The 22,579-nt window shown below is 38.0% G+C and overlaps 3 protein-coding genes across 4 annotated transcripts; 1 reads left to right on the forward strand and 2 right to left on the reverse strand.

Moving 5' to 3' along the window:
- Nucleotides 1-10: 10 nt before the first annotated feature.
- Nucleotides 11-3,745, reverse strand: LOC140770225 (protein phosphatase 2C 53-like). Of its 2 annotated transcripts, none has more exons than XM_073111332.1 (4): nt 3,358-3,745; nt 2,095-2,379; nt 1,388-1,502; nt 11-936 (listed from the first exon to the last, which is right to left on the reverse strand). In XM_073111332.1, exons 1-4 carry the CDS (start codon nt 3,688-3,690, stop codon nt 617-619), a joined length of 1,053 nt encoding a protein of 350 aa, XP_072967433.1. In that variant the 5' UTR covers nt 3,691-3,745; the 3' UTR covers nt 11-616. The 2 variants fall into 2 exon arrangements, with proteins under 2 accessions (XP_072967433.1, XP_072967518.1); XM_073111417.1 differs by having other exon boundaries at nt 1,388-1,493; nt 3,358-3,741.
- Nucleotides 3,746-11,819: 8,074 nt separating this feature from the next.
- LOC140760638 (NADP-dependent malic enzyme) lies at nt 11,820-17,073 on the forward strand. The gene is made up of 19 exons (XM_073097679.1): nt 11,820-12,052; nt 12,571-12,691; nt 12,769-12,843; nt 12,920-13,071; nt 13,150-13,255; nt 13,361-13,426; nt 13,517-13,612; nt 13,708-13,779; nt 13,912-13,995; nt 14,070-14,168; nt 14,745-14,792; nt 14,892-14,945; nt 15,047-15,145; nt 15,661-15,750; nt 15,881-15,958; nt 16,081-16,155; nt 16,250-16,340; nt 16,556-16,684; nt 16,787-17,073. Exons 1-19 carry the CDS (start codon nt 11,904-11,906, stop codon nt 16,873-16,875), a joined length of 1,773 nt encoding a protein of 590 aa, XP_072953780.1. The 5' UTR covers nt 11,820-11,903; the 3' UTR covers nt 16,876-17,073.
- A 491-nt stretch (nt 17,074-17,564) lies between these two features.
- On the reverse strand, nt 17,565-22,362 carry LOC140765833 (uncharacterized). Its single transcript, XM_073105093.1, is given in 11 exon segments — nt 17,565-17,838; nt 17,840-17,971; nt 18,211-18,374; nt 18,472-18,677; nt 19,460-20,039; nt 20,131-20,232; nt 20,688-20,753; nt 20,838-20,950; nt 21,145-21,222; nt 21,318-21,403; nt 22,139-22,362. Coding segments are annotated over 11 exon segments (1,731 nt in total). The 5' UTR covers nt 22,285-22,362; the 3' UTR covers nt 17,565-17,780.
- Nucleotides 22,363-22,579: the final 217 nt, after the last annotated feature.

Consider the following 22,579-nt stretch of genomic DNA (forward strand, 5'->3'; position numbering starts at 1 on the left):
AGGTGAAGTATCTGGAAAAAAAATCTGATATTTATACTGGTAGCAACAACACTACAAATTCCAATTGGATACTGGTGAGATGTAACCTCAATAGCTGAAGACGGCAAATACTATATGAATCATTCAATAGAAGCTATGAAAATTGATATAGGAGAATGGAGAGGATAACCTCAATTTAGCGGTCACTTGCACCTTCTGATACCTCTTAAACCAACCCAGTATTTCACCAGCAACAAAAATCTCTCATGGTAATATGTCCAGCACTGATGTTTATCTGTGTATCAATTGTGGGACATGCTCTAGAAATTTGCCATGGCACTATTAAGGAAAGATCATTGAGGTGTTTTCACTGATCGAGCATACATTTGCAGGTCCCTTGAAGTGTGTCTCAGGATGCGAGCAGCATTATCCGCAATATTTAAGCATCCCTTGTGGCTGTGCCTCCGGACAAGCAAGCAACAAAAATAAATTTGCCTACATGCTTCGTAGGAGCATCAGACAATAGTTTGAAGCACCTGACTCACATACCAACAATATTTCAGGTGAAATTAATTTCCCCTTCAGGAATATCTCCTTAGTGACTTCCATAGATCCAAATATCATACACAACTTTCCTTCAATGCCTTGGCCTTCGCCTATTCTTAGTCTTCAAATCTACAACAATCACAGAGATATTGTCTGAACTGTTTTTTCTGTAAGCGATCCTCACAAGATGATCCGCAACTGCTTGTGCAGGAGCTGACAATAACACATCCTCCACCAGGCCATTACGGCGATGTCGCCTTAAAAGACGACAAGCCAAATCCCCAATTTCTTCATTGGAAATCACATCCCAAAGTCCATCACTGGCCACTATCAGACACTCATCATCCTCATTTCGAGATAGAAAAGTGACTTCAGGTACTGGAATTATCCAAGGTCTCATATATCGATCACCTTAAGTCAAAAGAAGATTACTGTAAATTATCAAAGAGAATGAAAAATATATATTTTACTATATCATTGTCATAGGGAGTTCAAGAATTTCGGAAGACCCACAGTGCATTAACCAGTTTTCTGCAGGTAATAGTTTTATGCTCTTTGAGCAAAACAATTGTGTTGGTATGCATAAAGAAGGGACAATATAAATACAGTTGCTAACAGACTCCACAATCATGAGAGGCAGCAAACTGCAAAAAGAAGATCCTTCAAATCGCTATTGGAGATATTTCAACAGGTATTCTTACGAGAGATCCCAGATTGCTTTATTTGAAGACCAAGTGGCAAACATTAGGAAGGTTGTGACTACAACAAGAAATCCAAACATACATAAATGGAGCAGATAGGCCATACAGCATAACCACTGGAAATAGTAAATATGCTAAACTAGGTGCAAGAGAGAACAAACCAATGGATCTAGACATGGCAAGAACCCCTAGCACCCTTGGCCCTTTCCAGTTCATGACTCTTCCACCGGCACTTTCAATCCTTGCAAGCTCATCCTCTCTATCAGGCTGTAAGAACTACTGTTAGAAGTCAGATGGGAGCAGGCCAAAATAGAAATCATGTTTACATTAATAATAAAGAGAGAAGTTATTTTTGGGGAAATCTCAATGATCCATCATTGCATATGTCAAGGAACTCATATCGCTCAAGAATAAGCACTCTGTCATTAGGATTGGCACATATTCACGTGGATAGTAAGTAGAAGCTCTCTTGAAGTTCTACATAACACCTTATTGCTCCTTCTATAATGCTAGACCAATTTCTAAACCAACTGAGGTATGATTTCTAATAACAAATGCTAAGTGATAACTTCAATGAAGTAGCTAGAACATGGCTGAAAGCAGAATTAGGTAAGTGTAAGTAGACATAGTCATGTAGATGACACACTTTGCCAGCCCGATATTTCGTGACATGACCTACAAACTAGTCATATTACTCAATTCAGCAACTCCAAGAGAAAATTTGAGAAGGCAAAACCTCATTCACCAATATGCTCAATTTGTCAGCATTTGTCTACAGGATCAGATTACTAATATTTATTGTATATGCTTCCCACTAAAAGAAATTTGAATGTTACTCAAGTGATAACGAGATGTATAATCGCTAGACCTTGTGATCGACGGTTAACTGTATTGTTTGGTTTCCACGACAAAGTACTGCTCTTGAGTCACCACAATTAGCAGCAATGATTTGACATCCAGACACAACGACAACTACAGCAGTAGATCCTATGATATCAGGGGCTATGCCATCTGCTATGACCTCATTATCGACCTTATCAAAACCATCATTAAACGCCACCTCCCACCTCCTTTTCCACCCCTGCTCATCATCTGTTCGCGCCCATTCCTCTGCCAGTACTTCATGGATCCTCTTTGCACAGTAATTTGCCACCTGAATTGAACAAAAAGGCACCACAAAGCTATGTTATCCAATTTGTAAATCAGAAGGAAAAGAAAAAAATAAACATTCTTAGTTAGTGTTTTTCAGCAATTTGCTATTCCAATAATGTACATGCGGCGAAAGAATGTTGCCAAAGAATTTCCTATGAAAATCAAAAGGGAAGTTTTTTTTCACCGTTAAGGAGTTCTATTAATAAATAATTCCTCATCATTAGTGCACAACAAAAAGAAATACACCCTCTCTGCTAATGGCAATAAATCCTAGTCAAAGAGAATTTATCATTCCTGAACTCCAGTGTTGTACAAGCAATAAAACCCAATTATTGAAAATTCTCCAACTTCTCCTTTTACCTGTTTCTTTCAACAGTGACACTTTCCACGACAATAAAAACGAACTTCGGGAAGTAGTTGTTACAACTTCTTTTACGAACTCTTACTACCAGAGGTCAGTCGTGAATAAAATATCACTAGTACAAAGGATACGGCCATTTCTTATCTATCACCAAATGAGGCCTACTAGTATTCACAATAGTACTTTAATGATGCATCACCTCGTCGTACGCGAGCAGAGTCAATACCATCCTACCAAACTTATATCGAAAGTTAAATAATCATGGATTCAAAGGCTTGTCCCTAATTCTAAAGAAAAAGAGTTATATAATCGTAATTAATTATATTCAATACACACTTTGGGTCTGCTATTTGATCGCGATAGTTTGTCGAATTAGTTCATTTACTTTTCAAAAATAGGACAAGTTTTTCTATTTCAACAAAAATATTATATATGTATATATATATATATATATAGCGGGAAAAGTGTATAGATAAAAAATTACGGCTTACGAAGCCAAATGGCACAAATCCATTGGGTGAATAGAAGATGGAGCATCTTCAGGCACTCACACGTGAAGCCCCCCAACAAAACGAACCACTGGAAAGAAGCCACGTGTGCTATACGAAGGTACAATACCTGTGAGCCCCCATGGCCATCGTAGACTCCAAAGAACCGCACGTGCGAGATCTCGCCTGATCCCGGCGCCGCGCACCCGCCCACCCCCTCGCACGTGGCCGACATGAACTCCGGCACCACCGCCACGGCGTCCTCCATCTCCCGCCGCCTGCCCACCGCCGTCGCCGACCCCCACGTCATCATCGCAGCGCCGCCCCGCCGCCACAAGCACCTCGCCCTCCTCCTCTCCGCCGCCCCCTCCGCCACCTCTACCTGACCAGAGCTGGATGCCGCGCCGTCATCTTCCACCACGTGTTCGGCTTCGACAATTCCTAACTCTGGATCGCACTCCATCGCAAAGGAGAGGAGAGGGGAGAGAGAGGAAGGAGGCGAGAGTTGGGGGGGTGGGGGGGAATAAAAGGAGGTCGAGAAGGAAGAGCCGAGCCAATAAGGAAGTGACTCGTGGGAGATGACGTCGGCAGGAGACCGGAGGGGAGTAATTGATGTACCACTTCACCATGGGACACGTGTCGTCAAGGAGAGCGACAGAGGGGATGTATCCTTTCGGTGGGGTCAGCAGGATCAACTTTCTGAGCGGAATGAACTACCACTTGCAAGCGTACTAACAGGTTTAAATACTTATGAACTCAAAAATCTTGCTGAGAACTTCAGGATAAATTACACATGTTTTCTAATTTACACATTTATAGTCCTTTCTTTAAAAAAAAAATATATAGCTCTATGTGTAATTTATAATTAGTCTACGAACTCTCTGTCAAATATTAAAAAAAAAAATTAAGTGGGTGGGTGAGAGCTAAAACGAGCTTTGGCGGTACAGCCAGAGGCCCGGAGCTCTTTCTTTAATTCTTTTTTTAAAGACGTGCCACGCATCCAGACACATGGTAGAATGCGGGTGGAGGGGGACTCCAAGCTCGACATACTACATCATGCACCGCTTTTGATCATCACAGAGCAACAGGTGTTGTGTACCCGAATAAGTCGCGTGAGATATCGATCATGCGATCCGGATTTGAGCGGGACACTGAGGCACCATGCGGCCGCAGCAACTTTCTACACGTGGAGAGGAGCTCTCGTGAAGGACCGGAATGCGTTCTTTCTATAATTTTGATACTGATTGATTCGATGCGTCAGACGATAAAGTAATGACGACGTGGAAAGAAATAAAATTTTTGAGTTTACTATTACAACTACAACTACAACAAATCTAATCTATTCCTGATTTCCTTCTCCATAGTTGCGTCAGTTTTCGAACATAAAAAACTGGCCAAGCTCGGAGGAAGAATATGCATATGCATGGCTAGTGCAAGAAACAAGTACTAGAAACATTAATTTTTTCTTTTAGCAATAATCGAAGCTATATTAGCAAACCAACAGCAACCAGTTATACAAAAATCATTTAGTCTGAAAATTTGAAATAATTTACTCAAGATGATGAAACTCTAAGACTAGATTCTCAAACCAAACTGAAAATGTTAAATAGATCACCTCAAAGTTTCGTCGTACGCTTTCATTAGCCCAACTAACCACAGAAAGCAGTAGAATAAAGGCAGGCAATGAAGGACTCCATTATCTTCTTCTTCCCAGATTTGACAGCATCCCCTGCCTTAGTCTGCACAATAAATAGCAGCAGTCAGCACATTCGTTAAGAACTCTAGTAGTAGGATGGATAAACGCTCATAAAACTAGAGACAATAATAAGCAGCCAGCTAATCATAAAGTATTTCCACTCACTTTCTTGACCCCCACCAATTTTCCTTTCCTTCGTCTGCTTAACTTCTCGAGTTTAGTAGCAAGAACGTTGGGCCAAAAGAGCAACACACCCTAGTTTACACAACGCGCGGAGGAAAGAGTTACTGAGGTGGAAGCATTTATGAAGTATCTAATGCAAAATGGCTCCGACAAGAGAGATAATCTTGATGATACCAAACAGTGCAGCAGGTAATATTTGAGGTGCTAAATAATCTAAGTAAACATCTAAGAACTCTCAGGATTTAAATACGCCAATCTTCTAAGAAAATAGTTTGAAACTTAACTTGTACATTGTAAGCAAGCATTATGACAACTAATAAAATTTCTCAATCCAGAAAACTCGCTTTATATAAATATTTTTTTTTCAAATATCATATTACACCTAATATTTTTTTAAAAGAAAAAAATCTAATATCCTGTACTAATAAGTATATAACATCGAATCTGAGTTCCAAGTTCTAACCTAATAGTAAGTAGAGAAGTATAAATGAATTAAAAAATTAGAAACAGTACAGGAATAGAAGGAAATGTAACTGGCAGTACTCTCCTAAAAAAGAATAGTACTTACAATAATAGAAGATAAGCCTTCATCTCAGTTCAGGTGTTTTCCAACGATGAGAAATTATTAACTATACACAAAGAAATCTTTTTTATCTTTCTTAAATCTCCGCATGGATAATTTTTTAAATACTACAAAATTTGAATCTTTCTTTTTTCTCCCTTTCTTTTAAAATAAAAGAGGAGCTAAAAGCCGGGTAAGTTTAAATTAAAATTTATGTGAGTTTGTGCTCCCGAGTCAAGAATAAAAGTGAGGGAAGAAACCTCAACTCCTAGGTAGAGAAATTGCTTATCCCTGTCAAAATGGGCAGCCTAGTTGGTTGCCCTAAAAATTTGAATACTTCACATGATTACTGGATAACTTGTTTTTCCTCAGAATTAACCTGTCCTTATGTTCCCACTCCTTTTCAACCCCTGTCTCTCTCAAAGGGCCCTCTGTTCAGATACACTGCACTTGAATACAAGGAAATGAAAGGAAAAAGGACATTTTTCCTTTCAAGAAGATCTTATCTGTCCTGTTGTAAGATGTACCTCTCATAATGGATATTACCTCCGTGCAGTGCATCTGGTGTAGCTCAGGCTGTTTAGTTAGTCTTTCCTCTTGTAATGATAGCAAGTGCACGATTGAAGCTGTAAAATGTTGGAAGTAAACGAAAGCAGCATGCTCCTCTATATGGTGCTCTTTTCCGACACTGTTTCAGAACGCAAATTATGAACTGGCTCTTTGGAATGGGGTAAAAACATGTAAAAAACTGAGGATCATAGTCTACTGGTAAGTTCAATATAGGACACCTTACTTTATTGGATCCGGTTATAGAATATGTACAAAAACCTTGCAAAACAATAAATATAAAAGAAATAAGGATTTTTACATAATTGTCATAATTTTTTTAAAATATTATAATTGCTACCGAAATCATTTAACTCTTTAAAAATAACATTATCGGTTAAATCTAACTAATCACTATTAAAACTGACGTTAGAATAATATAAGACCATTTTGTCTTTATATAAATCATTTTAAATGGTTTTAAAATTTAAAAGTATCAAATGTTACCCAATATTATAGTACAAGAAAGAAAAATCTCTCTTTCTCATAAGAAAAAAAAATCCTTGATAAAATTTTATGCTCTAAACAGTAAGAAAGAAGGCTATTTTAGCCACATATATATTGTTAACTTTAAAATTCATCTGTTTGGTGGAATGCGCTATAAATATTTCGTTGAAAGCTAACTATAATTGTAATTATGAAAGAGTTGGAAGATAAAAAAATAATGTCCACTACGATATTTTAAAAGTAACTGGTAATTATATAAAAAACTCAAAGAAATATATTTGAATATTGTGTTTGTTTGGGTTTTGTTTGATTTGAGGCTCAGTTCCGAACCAGATTAATTAGTCTTATTTTTTTAATTTTATATTTTTTAAAAATAAATTTGATTAGATATAAAAAATTTTAAAAAAAATAGTCGAATTTAGGAGTCTTGAAGCTGGGAGAATTTCTAAACTCAAAGAAAACATGGCCTTAAATTTGTGTTTGCGTAATGGGTAAGGCCCGGTCAATAGTTGCCACTAGTAGATCATCTTTGATTTCATTACTCTACCAAAACAGTGGAAAGCACTGTAGAGAAAATCCGACATGCCAACTTTCGAATGAAGGAACATAAGCTACTACAGGGTAACCATAAATGATCATCGGATCAACATATGAATATTTAGATTTGAAAAAGAAAAAACCTAATAAAACCGACCTCCCGCCATATCGGCAGCGTATATGATTAGCCTCGATCAATAACTCTTAACCAATTTTGACATATAAATCTAGTAACCTTCTATGCACATGATCGCAAACAATAGTTATACTAAGTATCACATTGTTTCAGACAAAAAAGAATCACATGCAGTTCGAATCCATACCCTAATCAGCCGATACTTGGGCTCATACTTCTTGGCGGAAACGTGTAAACGAAGATCGAGTTGGGATCCTTCACATCGTACAACTTCGCCAGCTTATCCTTCAACTCGGCCCTCAAATTGAACTGCAATACCCCCCAGCAAAAGAAGGAAGAAGTAATGGAGATCGTACCTTGGAGAAATTGGCTCGTCCAGGATGGAGAACATCGCTGACCTGCAAGGAATCGCAAGAACGGATCAGATGACTAGGGTTTGGCACAAGAGAAGGGCAGAACTGGAACGAGCATTTAGGATCTCACGAATTGCTTGCGAGAGAGAAGACGTTTGGCCATGAATTTGCGGGTCCTGATGGTTACCGGCTTCGAATCCGCCATTTTCTTAACTAGACGACGCTGTAGCAAGATCGAGCAAGGAGGAGCGGCCTCGCGAGAACTGTTTCTATGAACCCTATTCCTAAACAACCGTTACTTGAAATTTAGACGTTTATATACGGAGATAATATACGTAAGGCTTTATTCATTTCATATTAATTAGGAATGGAGCAGTGATTTGATACTAAATAATTAGTTATTAAAAATAATTTCCATCAGTTAATAAATTAAGAACACATTTTATATATGTGACTAAATTTATCAATAAGTAAACTATGAATTTAAATATTTTCTATTTTTGGTTTATATGACCCATACTTTCTATTAGGAGAGAAAAATTAATAATTTTTCTTGAATTATTTATCTAATTATTTTACACCCTAATCTCTCTGCCCATATCAACTACAAATGCATAGCTTCTAAATTATAAAACATATTTCAAATTATTCTTCTTAGCTTACTCTCCTTTCGTTAGTTTTCTATCAAAATTTTCATTCATAAATTGTTACTTAATTTACACGTGAGTAAATTTGTGATATTTATATTCTTATTTTTATTATTAATGACGTTTGCCGTTAGAAAGAATGATGGTTTGAATTAATTAGAAGGATCTATGCATTACCAAAATATTTATAAAATTAAGAGGTTTAAGTAGAATTATGTCTACTAATTACCATAATGCATGAGAGGTGCCAGTTGCCAAAATAACACTCAAGTCTTTCTCAGTTATATTAGCTTTTTGATCTTAAGAATTGGAACCAAACCTTGAGAGAAAAAAAAAAAAAAAAAAAAACTTCTATAGGTTTATAAACAATACAGACAAAACGAAGTCAAAGAAGTGGAGAAAAAGCCCACGATGAATAGCATTTTATACGAGGATGCAAAACAATTGGCTCAAAGGAGTTCTTACATTTGGCTGACCCAAATAGCTGCTTCTTCTGAGCTCTATTTGGCTCCACATACCAAATCAATTTATTTCGGACTACTTCTAAGTGGATCTTTAAATCGATTCCTGTTTTCCCTTGATTTTTTTTTTATATTTTTTATTGGCTAGCCGGCCAGCTCTTCTAAAGTTATGCATCTTCTTCTTTACATCATGAGAGTTTGCCCTGCAAATTATTCTGTCCGCGCTTTCCCCCTCTTATCCTCGAAAATGGTCTTTCTCCTCTCCTCAATATTTTCCTTTCTATTTCTTGGTCACCTTTTTATTATTGCTAATTTTTTGCCATCTCTTTGATCACTTCTCTTTAATTTTGTTTGATCCCCGTCACTTCTTTCGCTTCTCTTTATTGATCTTTGCCTTTCTATCCCTTTTCTTTTTTTGTCGGGTGATTGGTGTTTCTCTTTCAAATATTATATGCATGGGGAGTTTGGTATTTTTTTTCTTTTATTTTTTATTAATAGGTAGAAAATTTATATTAAATTACTATTTGTGAATACATAGGAGCACAAGTGGTACTAATAGGGCCAAAAAAGCTCCTTGCTTGGTACACCTGAAATCATCATATCTAGCTAAAATAGCTGGCTAGTCTGCTACTTTATTAGCTTCCTTATCTATATATTTTAAAGATATGTATATGGATATTAGATAAAAGTTATTTGCAATGTTCAACAATAGATGAGATTGTCGACGGAGATTGGTGCTTCCCGTTCGAGGTATTTACCAGCAACTCAGAGTCAATTGCGACACGAGCATAAAAAGCCACTATTTCAGGTCGATAACTTTTGCTGAAATTATTGATTGGAATCGAGCATAGACAGCGGATAATTATAGAGAAGCTCTTAAAAATATCTCTCATTTTACACGTGTATCAAGCTTATAAATCATGATTAGAATTAATAAAATAATCTGCCTACTGACTATTCCTTAGAAAAAGAAACGTCCGGATAATTTTGAGAGTTCACATCGAGGAATGGTCAATCCAATGTTAGCAGGCCTGTTAGAAAAATTAGGCCTTCCAATTGTTTATTAGTACTTTATGTCCAATTTCTTTGCCGCAATTATTGGCCTCAATTGCAAAATCCACCCATCTTTGTCGCTCCGAGCTTGACAAGCAAATATCTCATGGGGATACTTGGCACCCTTTCAATGGCTGCGATGGTTCTCGCTGCGCCAAACTCGTGCAGTCGTGGCTGCTAACAACACCACCGGTTTCCTCCCTGACACGCGCGTCAACTGAGACGACGACCATTTTGTCGCGTGCTCCCACGAAGTGCGACACGACTCGAATCGCCACTTTCGTCCTTTTTCTTTTTCTTATCGTTTATAAGTCTCACCGAGCTACTGAGTTTTTAGCTATCTAGTTTAAGTTTCAAGCTATATGCATCATCGAACACTTATTTCGAACTAAACATCGCTGAGACCTGCTCCAAACCATTGCGTTGTCGAGCTGTTCTTCCAAGCTAATCGTACTACTAAACCATCAACTACATTGAGCCAAGCTACCAACCACCAAATAATTTTTTCAAAATATTATTTAGGGTTAGAGTTAGACTCATGACCTTCTATAATCATGAGCAAAAGATTTGTCATTCATGAACCCGAAGGCTAGATATAGGTTGAACAAAGGGCTAACTCTCCCTAGATACAAACACACTTTAGGCCCCACCAAGATTTTAGCTGTCTAGTCTAGGATTTAAGCCATATGCGTCGTCGAACAATTATTTCGAATCAAACATCGTCAAGATCTATTCAAAGCTGTTCTTCTAAGCTTATTGTACTGTCAAGCCATCAATCTAATCGAGCCAAGTCACCTAACCATCAACCACCAAATAATTTCTCCATAATATTATTTAGAGTTGGAGTTGAACTCATAACTTCTTTGATCATGAGCAAGGTACCTATCAACTATACTAGAGTTGAATGGTAATAGGTTAGTAGAGTTGATCGGTACAAGGTTGGTATTTTCGTCCATCCTTCCGAGGTACAACTGATATTAAATCTATCTCAAAGGGTGAGGGATTGGCTGCAGCTAGAGTTGTAGGAATTTCGTCCGGTCGAATGAAACCTTGCCGTTCTGGTCCGATGGATTCATCCTTCACGTTCTTCACAATTGTTGTCACGCATACTGGAATCTATTTTGAAGGGAATTATTTGACCCCACGCATATTTTTGCCTTTAATACCTAAAAAATATATTGAGTTAATGTTAACCTAAAAGTGGCTAGTAGTCGACGAAGAATGCTCCATTACTTTTAAACAAATATTTAAACTACCTCCTATTTTATTTTTAAAATTTGGTTTCCCTTTTATTTTTTATCTTAACTATAAAAGATTTATTCAAAGATATTGAGGTTATTTTGACGCATTTATACGGTGACCGACGGTAGAAAAAAAAAATAATAACAAAGAGAAATATAAGATTTAATTGATAAATATTCATATAGTTGGATATTAATAATATTAAAAATAGATGATTTTGATAACTTTCTTTATATTTAAGCCGACGAGAATCCGATACCCGAGCTTACCATGGCCTCTAGCTAATATAATTTATGTACTGGAAGTTGTCTTCCAGATAATAATTGAGAAAGTGAGGGGTCTAGCAAAGCAAAGGCCCCAAACGAAAATAGAAGAAAATGGAAGGGCTGAAAAGAAAATTTCCAACTTCTTCTGAAGATTTGGTAGCCAATCAAGGACTGCTAACTAAAGATGTAGGAAAATTCTTCCGGTCTTCGGTCTTGGCTGTGGCTGCACAAGGTGCGCTTCCTTTTCAGGAAGGTTCACTCCACGCGGCATGATCTCGCTCAAGCAAAGGAGCAGCTGCTCAGAAATACACGGTTGTTCCAAGTTTACACATACTGATTTCCTCATTCGACGGCCACTTTGACCAAATTGCCACGAATACGGGATATTCGTCCATATATTTTCCTCTCCAGAAATTGTAAGCGGCGCCATTGCTTGCGATCGGTTTCCCTCTCTAGAAGTGCGAAGAGAAGAGCGAGGAGGATAGCGATGGAGAGCACCATGAAGGAGGTCAGAGGAGATGGGCCGTCGGTGCTCGAGCCCAAGAGCATGATCGGGGGCGGCGTCGAGGACGTGTACGGCGAGGATCGTGCCACGGAGGAGCAGCTCGTCACCCCGTGGACCGTCTCCGTCGCAAGGTTTGATGGCCAAATTCCCTTAAGCTACGTCGCTTCTTGGACGAATACGATCATAGTAGGATAGTTTCCTTTGCTTGTGATCAGTTTCGCTGGATCTTAGTGTGTTGTTGAGTTTTTTTTTTTTAAGCCTCTTTACTGGAAATCTTGAGGTGATCGATGAAGTGCTGATTATTGTATCCTTTAACTTGCATGTGATTGTTTTCGCTGGATCTTGATGTTTGCAAATTTTGGTGGATTAATTTTTCGCTTTTCTATCTTCCTAGTGTAGTGAGAAGCTAATCACTGTATGTTTCCTGTTCAATATAATCAGTAAAAGGTCTTGTTTTATCATTTATGTTATCTAGTTTTTCCATTATCCTCGCAATATTGTCAGCAAATTAAACTATAGTGCAGATTTCAGCCAGAGTGAGAGCTGGGTACATTCGGATCGATCAAACTTTTTGTTTGGTTTTTGACAAGCTTGTGCTAATATATTTTGCTTATTATCTGATCTATATGAGATTATTTCATCCCCTCAGCGGTTACACATTATTGAGGGATCCACACCACAACAAAGGGCTCGCCTTCACGGAGAAAGAGAGAGATGCTCACTATTTACGAGGCCTGCTACCTCCAGCTATTATTACTCAAGAGCTTCAGGTTTTCCCTTTCTTCCTCATTGGAAGATATTTTAGCTCATTTATGCCCAGTAATTCTAATAATTGTCCACTCTTCAGGAGAAGAAGCTTATGCGCAGTATTCGCCAATATCAAGTTCCCCTGCAACGTTACATGGCCATGATGGACCTTCAAGTAAGTAGTTCTGCAACTTAAAGTCTATATGGTTGAGGACAACTAACCATTTTGTTATTCATGATCTATTTATCAGGAAAGAAATGAGAGGTTATTCTACAAGCTTCTTGTCGATAATGTTGAGGAGCTGCTTCCGATTGTTTATACGCCAACTGTCGGTGAGGCTTGCCAAAAGTATGGATCCATCTTCAGGCGTCCGCAGGGTCTTTATATCAGTCTCAAGGAGAAGTAAGTGTCATTTCTTGTGTTGCCTTTATAGATATCTGTCTCCTTTTCTTTTCAACTTAGAAGCTTGATGGATTTTAGGGGGAAGATCCTGGAGGTGCTTAAGAACTGGCCTGAGAGGAGCATTCAGGTTATTGTTGTCACTGATGGTGAGCGTATTTTGGGGCTTGGAGATCTTGGCTGCCAGGTAAGTTTTGAACGTTCTTTGAGAATATGACGTGATAAATTTACTCTACGAATTTGTATTGGTTGCTAATCTGGCTGGGAAATTATTGGATAAATTTTTTTCTAGGGAATGGGAATCCCTGTAGGCAAGCTTGCACTTTACACTGCTCTTGGAGGTGTTCGTCCATCTTCTGTAAGAATTTTATACTCCATCTGCTGTGATCATGTATTCAGATTTCTTTTGCTTTCCGGAGTAGCTCAGTGGTTAACTTATATTCTTCAGTGCTTGCCGATCACAATTGATGTTGGGACAAACAATGAGGAGTTGCTGAAGGATGAATTCTACATTGGATTAAGGCAAAGAAGGGCCACTGGCCAGGTTACATGTCGCCAGATTAATTTCACACTACCTGCTACTATGCAAATTATGTTGCTTGAAATACTGATCATATATTCTCATATCTAATTAATCAGGAATATAGTGAATTTCTTGATGAATTCATGACTGCTGTTAAGCAAAATTATGGGGAAAAGGTTCTCATTCAGGTGCAGATATGTTTGCAAGATATCAGATCTTTTTAATTTGCTGATTAGTTATTAGAGTTTTATTTGCTTTTCTATTGTTGGACACCTTTCATCATTTTACTTGAGAAATTTTTGTTTCTTTTCAAATTTCAGTTTGAAGATTTCGCCAACCACAATGCCTTTGACCTTCTTGCAAAGTATGGCACGACCCATCTTGTATTCAATGATGATATTCAGGTAGCATAGTAGGATCTTTGTTGTGCACCTCACAGCTATCTGCAGATCTTTTCTTTATACTATTTGAATTGCAGGGAACAGCCGCTGTGGTTCTTTCAGGGCTTGTTGCAGCATTGAAGTTAGTTGGTGGATCCTTAGCAGAGCACACTTTCTTGTTCCTTGGTGCTGGAGAGGTCTCTCTCTCTCTCTCTCTCTCTCTCTCTCTCTCTCTCTCTCTCTCACTTTACTGTATTCCTCCCATTAGCACCTATAGCGTACTCTTAACTTTTATTGCATCTCTATTTTAGTTTTCCCCTATTTCATTATTAGCCACAGCAATATTTTGAAGACCATCATACCCACCCTGTCAGGAATCTCATTCCTTCAGGTGTTCAATGTCTTGGAGTATTACCTTCCAGAGGGAAGGGCACTTGATATTATATGTAACCATATATGAGTATTAAACTGTGTTCCAGCATTTATACTTAGACCAATATGATGGTGGAATTTCAATTAGGATCTTTAAGTAGCTTTTCTGATTGATTAATGTAGCGTTTATACCTTCATATACATGAAAAATTGAAGTGGTTTGCCGTTAAGGCAACAGGAAATTTCATGTCAGATTATTGGACAGTAGTATATGTTTCTCTGTTAATAGTTCTGTAGTTCTCATTTCTTGTTGAGGACAACGATTTTTCTCCTCTATCTTTTGCCATTTCCTTTTACCTATCATAAGTTCGATGCAAATGCATGCTCTTTTGTGGTTGCAGGCTGGGACAGGTATTGCTGAACTCATAGCTCTTGAAATGTCAAAGCAGGTAATTCAGCTTATTTTTTTATCTCCAAGAATTTTTAGAATGATTGTACTTTGACCAAGATTTATCTGTTAAAAATAAATGATTGATTGCCTGTTACAGGTAAAGGCTCCGCTGGAAGAGACTCGGAAGAAGATTTGGCTTGTGGACTCTAAGGTTGATAATTTGCGAACAGTTTTTTCCCCTCTCTAAAGCTAGGAAGAATTTCTTCTTTGATCATTTTTAAGTTAAATAAGGATAAATTTAATGCATTGTAGGGATTGATTGTGAGGTCACGCAAGGAATCTCTCCAGCAGTTCAAGAAACCTTGGGCGCACGAGCATGAACCTGTCAAGAACCTCTTAGATGCTGTCAAGGTGCAACATCGTACCAAACTTAAATAGAGAAATTGCATAATTTTGTTCTGTCTGAATTTTAATGTGAATATATGAAATGCTTCTTATACTCAACTTAGGGGTACTAACATTAGTATCTGCATATAGATATCTATAGTTCAGCTCAATATTATACCCAGCATGGGCAAAAATAAAAGGTCATCAGCCCTGGGCTTGTGCTGAGGATGCTATATGTAGGAGCTTGTGCTCCTCAACTTGCTAATCCTGAATGCTGGTATATGATTTTAGGTCATTGGAACAATATAACGCATTAGAAATTAGGGTGATCTTTTCATTGTATTTATTATTGTAAAACTAGTCCGCATTAATAGATCGTCCTTTGTTGCTTGCAATATGTACACCTGTGAACAAAGTAAATCAGTCTTGTCAGTTGCCACATAATGCAGGCATGAAATTTTAGATGGCGGCAATGCCCCCTATCACTTTCTCTTAACAGCTATGTGCATCATAAACTACTTTCTTTTCTCTCTCTTTAGGCTATCAAACCGACTGTGTTGATCGGATCATCTGGTGTTGGTCAAACTTTCACAAAAGAGGTAGTTGAAGCCATGTCTTCCTTTAATGAGGTAATTCCATTTCTTAGAACTTATTTATTCATCTGTGTCTTCATTCAACTAGTTGGGCTCGTAGATAGTTGAAAGATTTGCAGCAACAGACAAATTTGAGTGATAACAATTCTCCTTTTATCAAATGCAGAAGCCCATCATTCTTGCTCTGTCAAACCCAACCTCACAATCTGAATGTACTGCTGAGCAAGCATATACATGGAGTAAGGTATGATTAACCTTTCTCTTCATTCCTATTTTTTCTATATAGTTATAGACTATTCTTGACTTGGAGATTTGGTAAGAAGTAGGTTTTACCTTCCCCTTTTGGCACTAAATCATTATTTACAGGGTCGAGCAATATTTGCTAGTGGAAGTCCATTTGATCCAGTTGAATATAATGGAAAAATCTTTGTGCCTGGCCAGGTTTGAATGTTGCTCTCCCTTTATCTCTTTCTCTTGAGGAGATATTCAAAGGATAAATTCGCACTAATGTTGTTATTTCTTGACATGCTGCCAGTCAAACAATGCATACATTTTCCCAGGATTTGGTCTTGGTTTGGTCATCTCAGGAGCAATACGTGTACATGATGAAATGCTTCTTGCTGCCTGTAAGTAAATTTTTTTACGGAAACTAACACACCAATTTCAGTGTTGTATAGTATTTTGGTTCAGAATTAAATGTTTCAGCATTGTTTCTAGGACGAGAGGGGTTTAAGGCTTCAATCCTTATCACAGGATACATATACTTGTTCCCTCTTGTATAAAATCTACTAGCTAGACATTTGTAAAACTACCTCATTCTTAACCTCTTCCAATGGAACAGCGGAAGCTCTGGCACAACAGGTTACACAGGAGAACTTTGACAAAGGGCTGATCTACCCACCCTTCTCCAATATCAGAAGGATATCTGCCGAAATTGCTGCTAATGTAGCTGCTAAAGCATATGAACTTGGTTCGTATTCCTCGTCTGCTTTAATTTGGATTTCTTCAAACGTATTTCTACTTCGTCTTCTGCATCGGTATCTTATTTTTCATGCATCTTATACATGTACAGGTCTGGCAAGTCGACTCCCTCGTCCACAGAACCTGGTGAAATACGCAGAGAGCTGCATGTACACCCCTCTCTACCGTTCTTACCGGTAAATTAAGGTTATTTCCGATCTTGTAAAAGAAGTACAGGTACCACTACGTTTTGTATGTTGCAATAATGCAGTTACTGCATCTGTACTTGTTTCTGTTACTTTTAGCCTCTCCAGATGAATCTGGGAGTAGTGTGTGTAAAATAGATACTAGTAACAAGGCCATTATGTTGAATAAATTGAGAGGTACGTGCTTCTATTACTTGTCCTCGACTACTCTGACATTTGTTGAAAGCCCTCTCCGTTTATGGAATACTGCAGCTGTCGTGTCCGGCTAGACACTGGATTAGAGGTTGCTCGTGCGTGGATCGGATCATATACTAAAACAGAAACTTGGCCATTGAACTATTCCCTCCAATTGATATATTATTATATAATTTGGAGCCCATTTGAGTCTAGTGAGTACGGACTGTAGGCTCAAAAATTATTCTTTTTCAAAAATAATAATAAAAAGATCAGAGACGCAAAAATGGAACGCAAAAGGCCACGACCCAGAGAGGAGTAACGAGTACAATTCATTCACCGTATTATTGGAATCAATTCTACGCTAAGGATACTATGTCTTGAGATTAAATAATATATTGGCCTGCATTATGGATGTACACAAGCGAAGGAAAGTATTATGCTGCACTATGACTCTTTGAGTGTATGAGACGAGCTTCAACCCCGATAGGGTACACAAAATAGTCACAATTTTCTTTCAAGATTTCAAGTCAACCCAGCATACCAACGGTTGGATTATGCGTGCTGACAGGTACTAGTACCATTATAATACACATCACATTATTCTTCCATTACAAGCGGCTTTACTATAGAAGTAGAAGATGAACCATAACAAAGATGCACTCAAGAAAAAGGCTCAGCTAGTTAGCTGTCCCATACAAGCATCGATCACCCACGTTTAAGATTTTAAGGACCACTGAATTGGACTTCTATTTTGCTATCATATTCCTCATCTTGCTCGAGATTGTGTATCATCTGCAACCTGGGAGCTGCGGATCCCCCAAAAGGACTTGGGTAGTAAATTCTTCCTGGTGGCCGTAAATAACCAGCCCATGTTGCTCTCGCATATGGCGCAGTTTGTGATTGTCCATGCATAACTGCAAACAAGAAGTATTACAGCTTAAACCGATATAACAGAGCAGCTCTGTTATAAGATCATATATTTGGTAATCAGTTGCAACTTATCATTCTTAGAAAGCAAAAGAAAAAAATATCATCAATGAAATCCTCGAAAATCATAGAGAACAGCTTTTATGACAATATTAAATATTCATATGTGAACTTCTTGATGATCAAACTTAACAAGAAACTAGTAATTCATAAGCTGATTTCATACCCTGGAAACCAGCTATGCTCTTTTACAGGAGTACCAAGAAGTGCCAGCCCCGTTGCATTGTGAACAGTTATAACCTCGTGGACATAACCACCTGGGTTCACGTAAGCATTAAGAGGTCCATCACTTGACATCACCACCATGTCACTGCGCTTTGCAATAAGGGTCTATAACAAACAAAATCATGATCAAAGTCACCACCAAATGAAAATATTTTGATGTCATCTAGCAAAGCAAAACTAACTTTAAAGGTTGTAAGATTACCAGACAGTTTTTACAGTGTAAGAGATTAAAGTCCCTGAGTAACTGGATCTCCCTCCGCAATCGATATGAAATTCCATCGATTTCTAGCAGCTCCTGCCTTGTTGATTCTGACATAGGTAGTTTGCTTCCAATATAGAAAGACAAGGGACCTGGTTTTTTTACATAGTCATCCATGCTTGGGTTTATGATTATTTGCCTCCATAGATCTGCAGCAACAACATGAGATTACTGACATTGTTTATAGAGTACTATTTAAAAATCTATACGCCATGCATACTCGAGTTACCAGTAATATTGCGAATGCAAACATACAATGCATAATGCATAGCAACCAAAATATATTATTTTCAAGTTTCAAGATACTTCCTTTGAAGTACATATAGAATTTACACAACTATTCTTGAGTCAAGATGTCCCTATCAAGAGATGACAAAGAGAATAGCATAGAAGTACCTGATCATTAAGCTCTCAAGAACACTGATACACTTGCTTTTAAAAGCTCATTAACCAATCTCAAAATCTAGATAGCCAAAACAATGGTCCAGAGTCCAGAGATCAGACCATCTGAAACTGCTATCAGGCTCTAAGATGCCAGATATATAATAATGTTTACAGTGATGTGCTAAAAAAGATGAGAACTATATACTAGAATACTCAAGTGAAGGACTACAAAAGGGCATTAAGTGCACGAGTTTAAAGCCATGAGGACTAAGTAGGGCTAGATTATGCAGCCTCAACCTATCACTGAAGAGTCAGATTCAGTGCTTCAAACAAGCACCACCAGGTAAAAGACACCCTCAAATGTAAGACCTGGAAATATTGAAACAACTCTGCTGTCTAAATCGAAAAGCAAGATCTTCTTTAGCACATAAAAGCAGTATTCCCATAAGAACAAACAAGTCATATGGAAATCTCATCAGAACTTTGTATGTTGAGTTCAAATGAAACAAGTCGTGCTAGGCCAAAACATGGAAAATGATATCCGTACCTGCAGCCGTTTGAGCAAGTGAATATGAGTCATACATTTGATAAACCCACCGAGGCCAAAAAGACATTGGAGCCTGGAATGCCTGTTTTGAATCACTGGCTGCCCAATGCATTTTCCTTTTCTCATTTGCACCAATTTTTTTCCCCAGTGGATACTCCTCAATAGAGTCCCACGCAAGCTTATCTTCCTCATTCATTTTATCATGCTTATAAAATTGACTTGATCCATGGAGCTTTTTTGAACAACGTTTTTTCTGCCTCCGAAGCCGCCCATGTCTTAACTCTTCATCACCACTTGAGTACTCATTAAGCATCTCATACGTATCTGGGGAATCACTGGAAGCAGAACCCCAATCACATATTCTTGTGTCTGCTGCTGAATGATCACTAATAGATGATATAGATTCCCAATCATTATCTACATCTGCACATCCATGATGTTTAGCAGGAGAAGCACCTGAACTAACAGCAGGTGGAAAACTACATTTCTGAAAGTTATTAACTGCTGCCAGCTGTCCAAAAGCATCCTTTGGGGTTCTCAGAGGAGTATCCTCCTGAACAATTTGGACTTCACCACATGGCTGTCAAAAGAAGAAAAGAATACATATTATCTCGTTCAATGCTCTTTGAAAGACCAAACTGATTTAAAATCAAACAGAACACCAGACTCACTGCTCCTTCAACATCTATCCAACGGCGTTTCAAACGAAAGCGCTGCTGACCTCGAGTAACCACATTTACTGAACCATCTTCCAGCCGTCGATATTGACGTATCTAGAACAGAAAATTGGAGACATCAGCGGGACCTCTGGCTGATGCCCAAGAGCAGATATTAAGTACTAAAATGAATTTGTTTGTTTCTCCAACAACATTAGAATAACAAATAGTGATGATCATTAAACTTGTTCCACTACGTTCTAAGTTGCTAGTCCCTTGACTAATAAGATTAGTCTTCAGCAATATACCAAGCATAGCAGCCAAAAGAATATACAAAAGATGAAGATTAAAAAACTAGTATAGTAAGATGAATAAGAACTGTCAAAAGGCATCAGTCACAGAACATGTTGGTGGGGATGAAGTAATCACAATGATACATCACAAATTTCCAAATTATACAAAAAATCATATGAACTAAGATTAAAGCAACCAGTTTTCCTAAATATTGGTCAATTGTAAATATATCAAATGTTAGTGGCATGGATGAACTTGCATCTTAAAGGAAGCCACACCTCTGCCGTTGTTCCAACTGAAGCAAAAGAAAGCCTCCCATCATCTGGATGCCTATAAACACGAATCTGAACCAAGTCCGGAATCATTTCTTATTAAATAGAAAAAACAAGTTAGTAAAGTGCATGAAGTCAAAGTGAAGATCAACATACCACACCTATAGTGTATGGAGCATCAACCTGATTCAGAGCTTTTTCCACGGCTGCTATGAATCTAGGTTGTATTACTCTAAGAGGTAGAGTCGCTTCGGGGAACAAAACAACTCCTGATAATTTTTTGTGGCCAAATCATTAAATCTTATATAATACAATTATACCAGCAAAGTATGGTCTTAATCTAGGGAAATTCAAAAAATGAAAACAGTAACAGTCCCAAAAAAAAAGATAATGCATTATAAAAAAATTGGTTGAAAAGAAAAATGTTGGCCTCAAGGGGTCTATAGCTACACTTTAGATATACCTTCAAGATAGAACATTGGCAAGTTTAAAATTGCACCACCATCCAAGAATGAGAGCCTACCATGGGTATCATCAACCTCTGTTACATGAATGAAGTAAATGAAAAGTGTTCTGCTAGTAAAGATATAATCACCGAAAGAAAAAAAAAAAAGAGGAAAAAAGAAAGGACAATACCACCAAGATATGTATGCAAGGAAGCCAAACATGTATTGAAGGTAAAGCCACCCGATGGACCAGCGCCTCCATCTCCATGACCACTTCTACTAAGAGGAAAAGAATCCATAAGAAACAATGACGAAAAAGTATAAAATATGGACCAACTTTGTATGCATGACCTTTTTTATCTCCTCCCCCAATTTCTTTGATTAAATATGTATATAATAGACATTAAGGAGAAGAGGATATCATAGGGTAAAGGTGTATCTGAAGCTGCAGAATTAAGTACAGAAGGCATCAACAAGAACCAACAAAATAAATTACACTTTAAGATTCTTAGGAGAAGATATTGTACTCGCATGATATAAGATGCTGCAAACCAGTCACTTCAGCAGGCAAATCCCACATTAGAACTTAGAAGTAAGTTATAACGATCCCAAACCAAATCGAATCCATAACAACCTAAACAAAGATCAAGAGAGACTATAACCAGAATAAAGAATAGGGAAAAATACTAAAATCAAGTCCGGGAGTAAGGATAATTAATACTTTTTTTTTCTCTCTATTTCTCCTTTCTCGTGTCACCAAGCACACCAATCATCCAGTTTCACCCTTTCAAATCCAAATTATACTAACAATAACGCAACAAACGCATCATTTTCCCACTATCTTCCATCGTTGACCAGATACGACTCTCGCCTACTTGACCTAGCGCGAATCAAACAAAATCTATGTCACTTCTGAACGCAAGGGTCATTCCGTTACCAAAGGACAAAACAAAACCCTAGATGGCGATCATGAAGAGGGATGGGAAATCACAAGAAGGGAGAGATAGAAACCTGAGGAGGGTGTTCTCGTCATCGGATGAGAGCTCGAAGTCTTCGTCGACCTCTTCGATCTGGAGCTCCTCCATGTCGAGCTCTCGGATCTGCTCCATCTGAAGCCGCTCGCTTTCGAGAAGGCGGTCCTCCTCCTCCTCCTCCATTGCTCGTCCTTTCGCCGCTGCGAAACGATAAATGACAAGAGCTTGCCTCTCGAAAGCTCGCAACAAGATAGAAGAAGGGAACGAAACCAGCAGGCGGTGTTTATTTTACTTTTTGCAATTTCACCCCTCAACTTTCTATAAATTTGCTGCTACATCTTTTTCATTTCACACCCAGATTATATCCTATGTTTCACTATTTTTAATTCAAACCCTGCATTTTAAAAAGATTACCAAACAATCATCCGAGACTTTTGGGAAGAATGCCATATGAATATGTCTAGGTCGCGAGAATAAC

This window comes from Typha angustifolia, chromosome 1, assembly GCF_048772165.1.
Source record: "Typha angustifolia cultivar Huaian chromosome 1, ASM4877216v1, whole genome shotgun sequence".
Lineage (NCBI taxonomy): Eukaryota > Viridiplantae > Streptophyta > Magnoliopsida > Poales > Typhaceae > Typha > Typha angustifolia.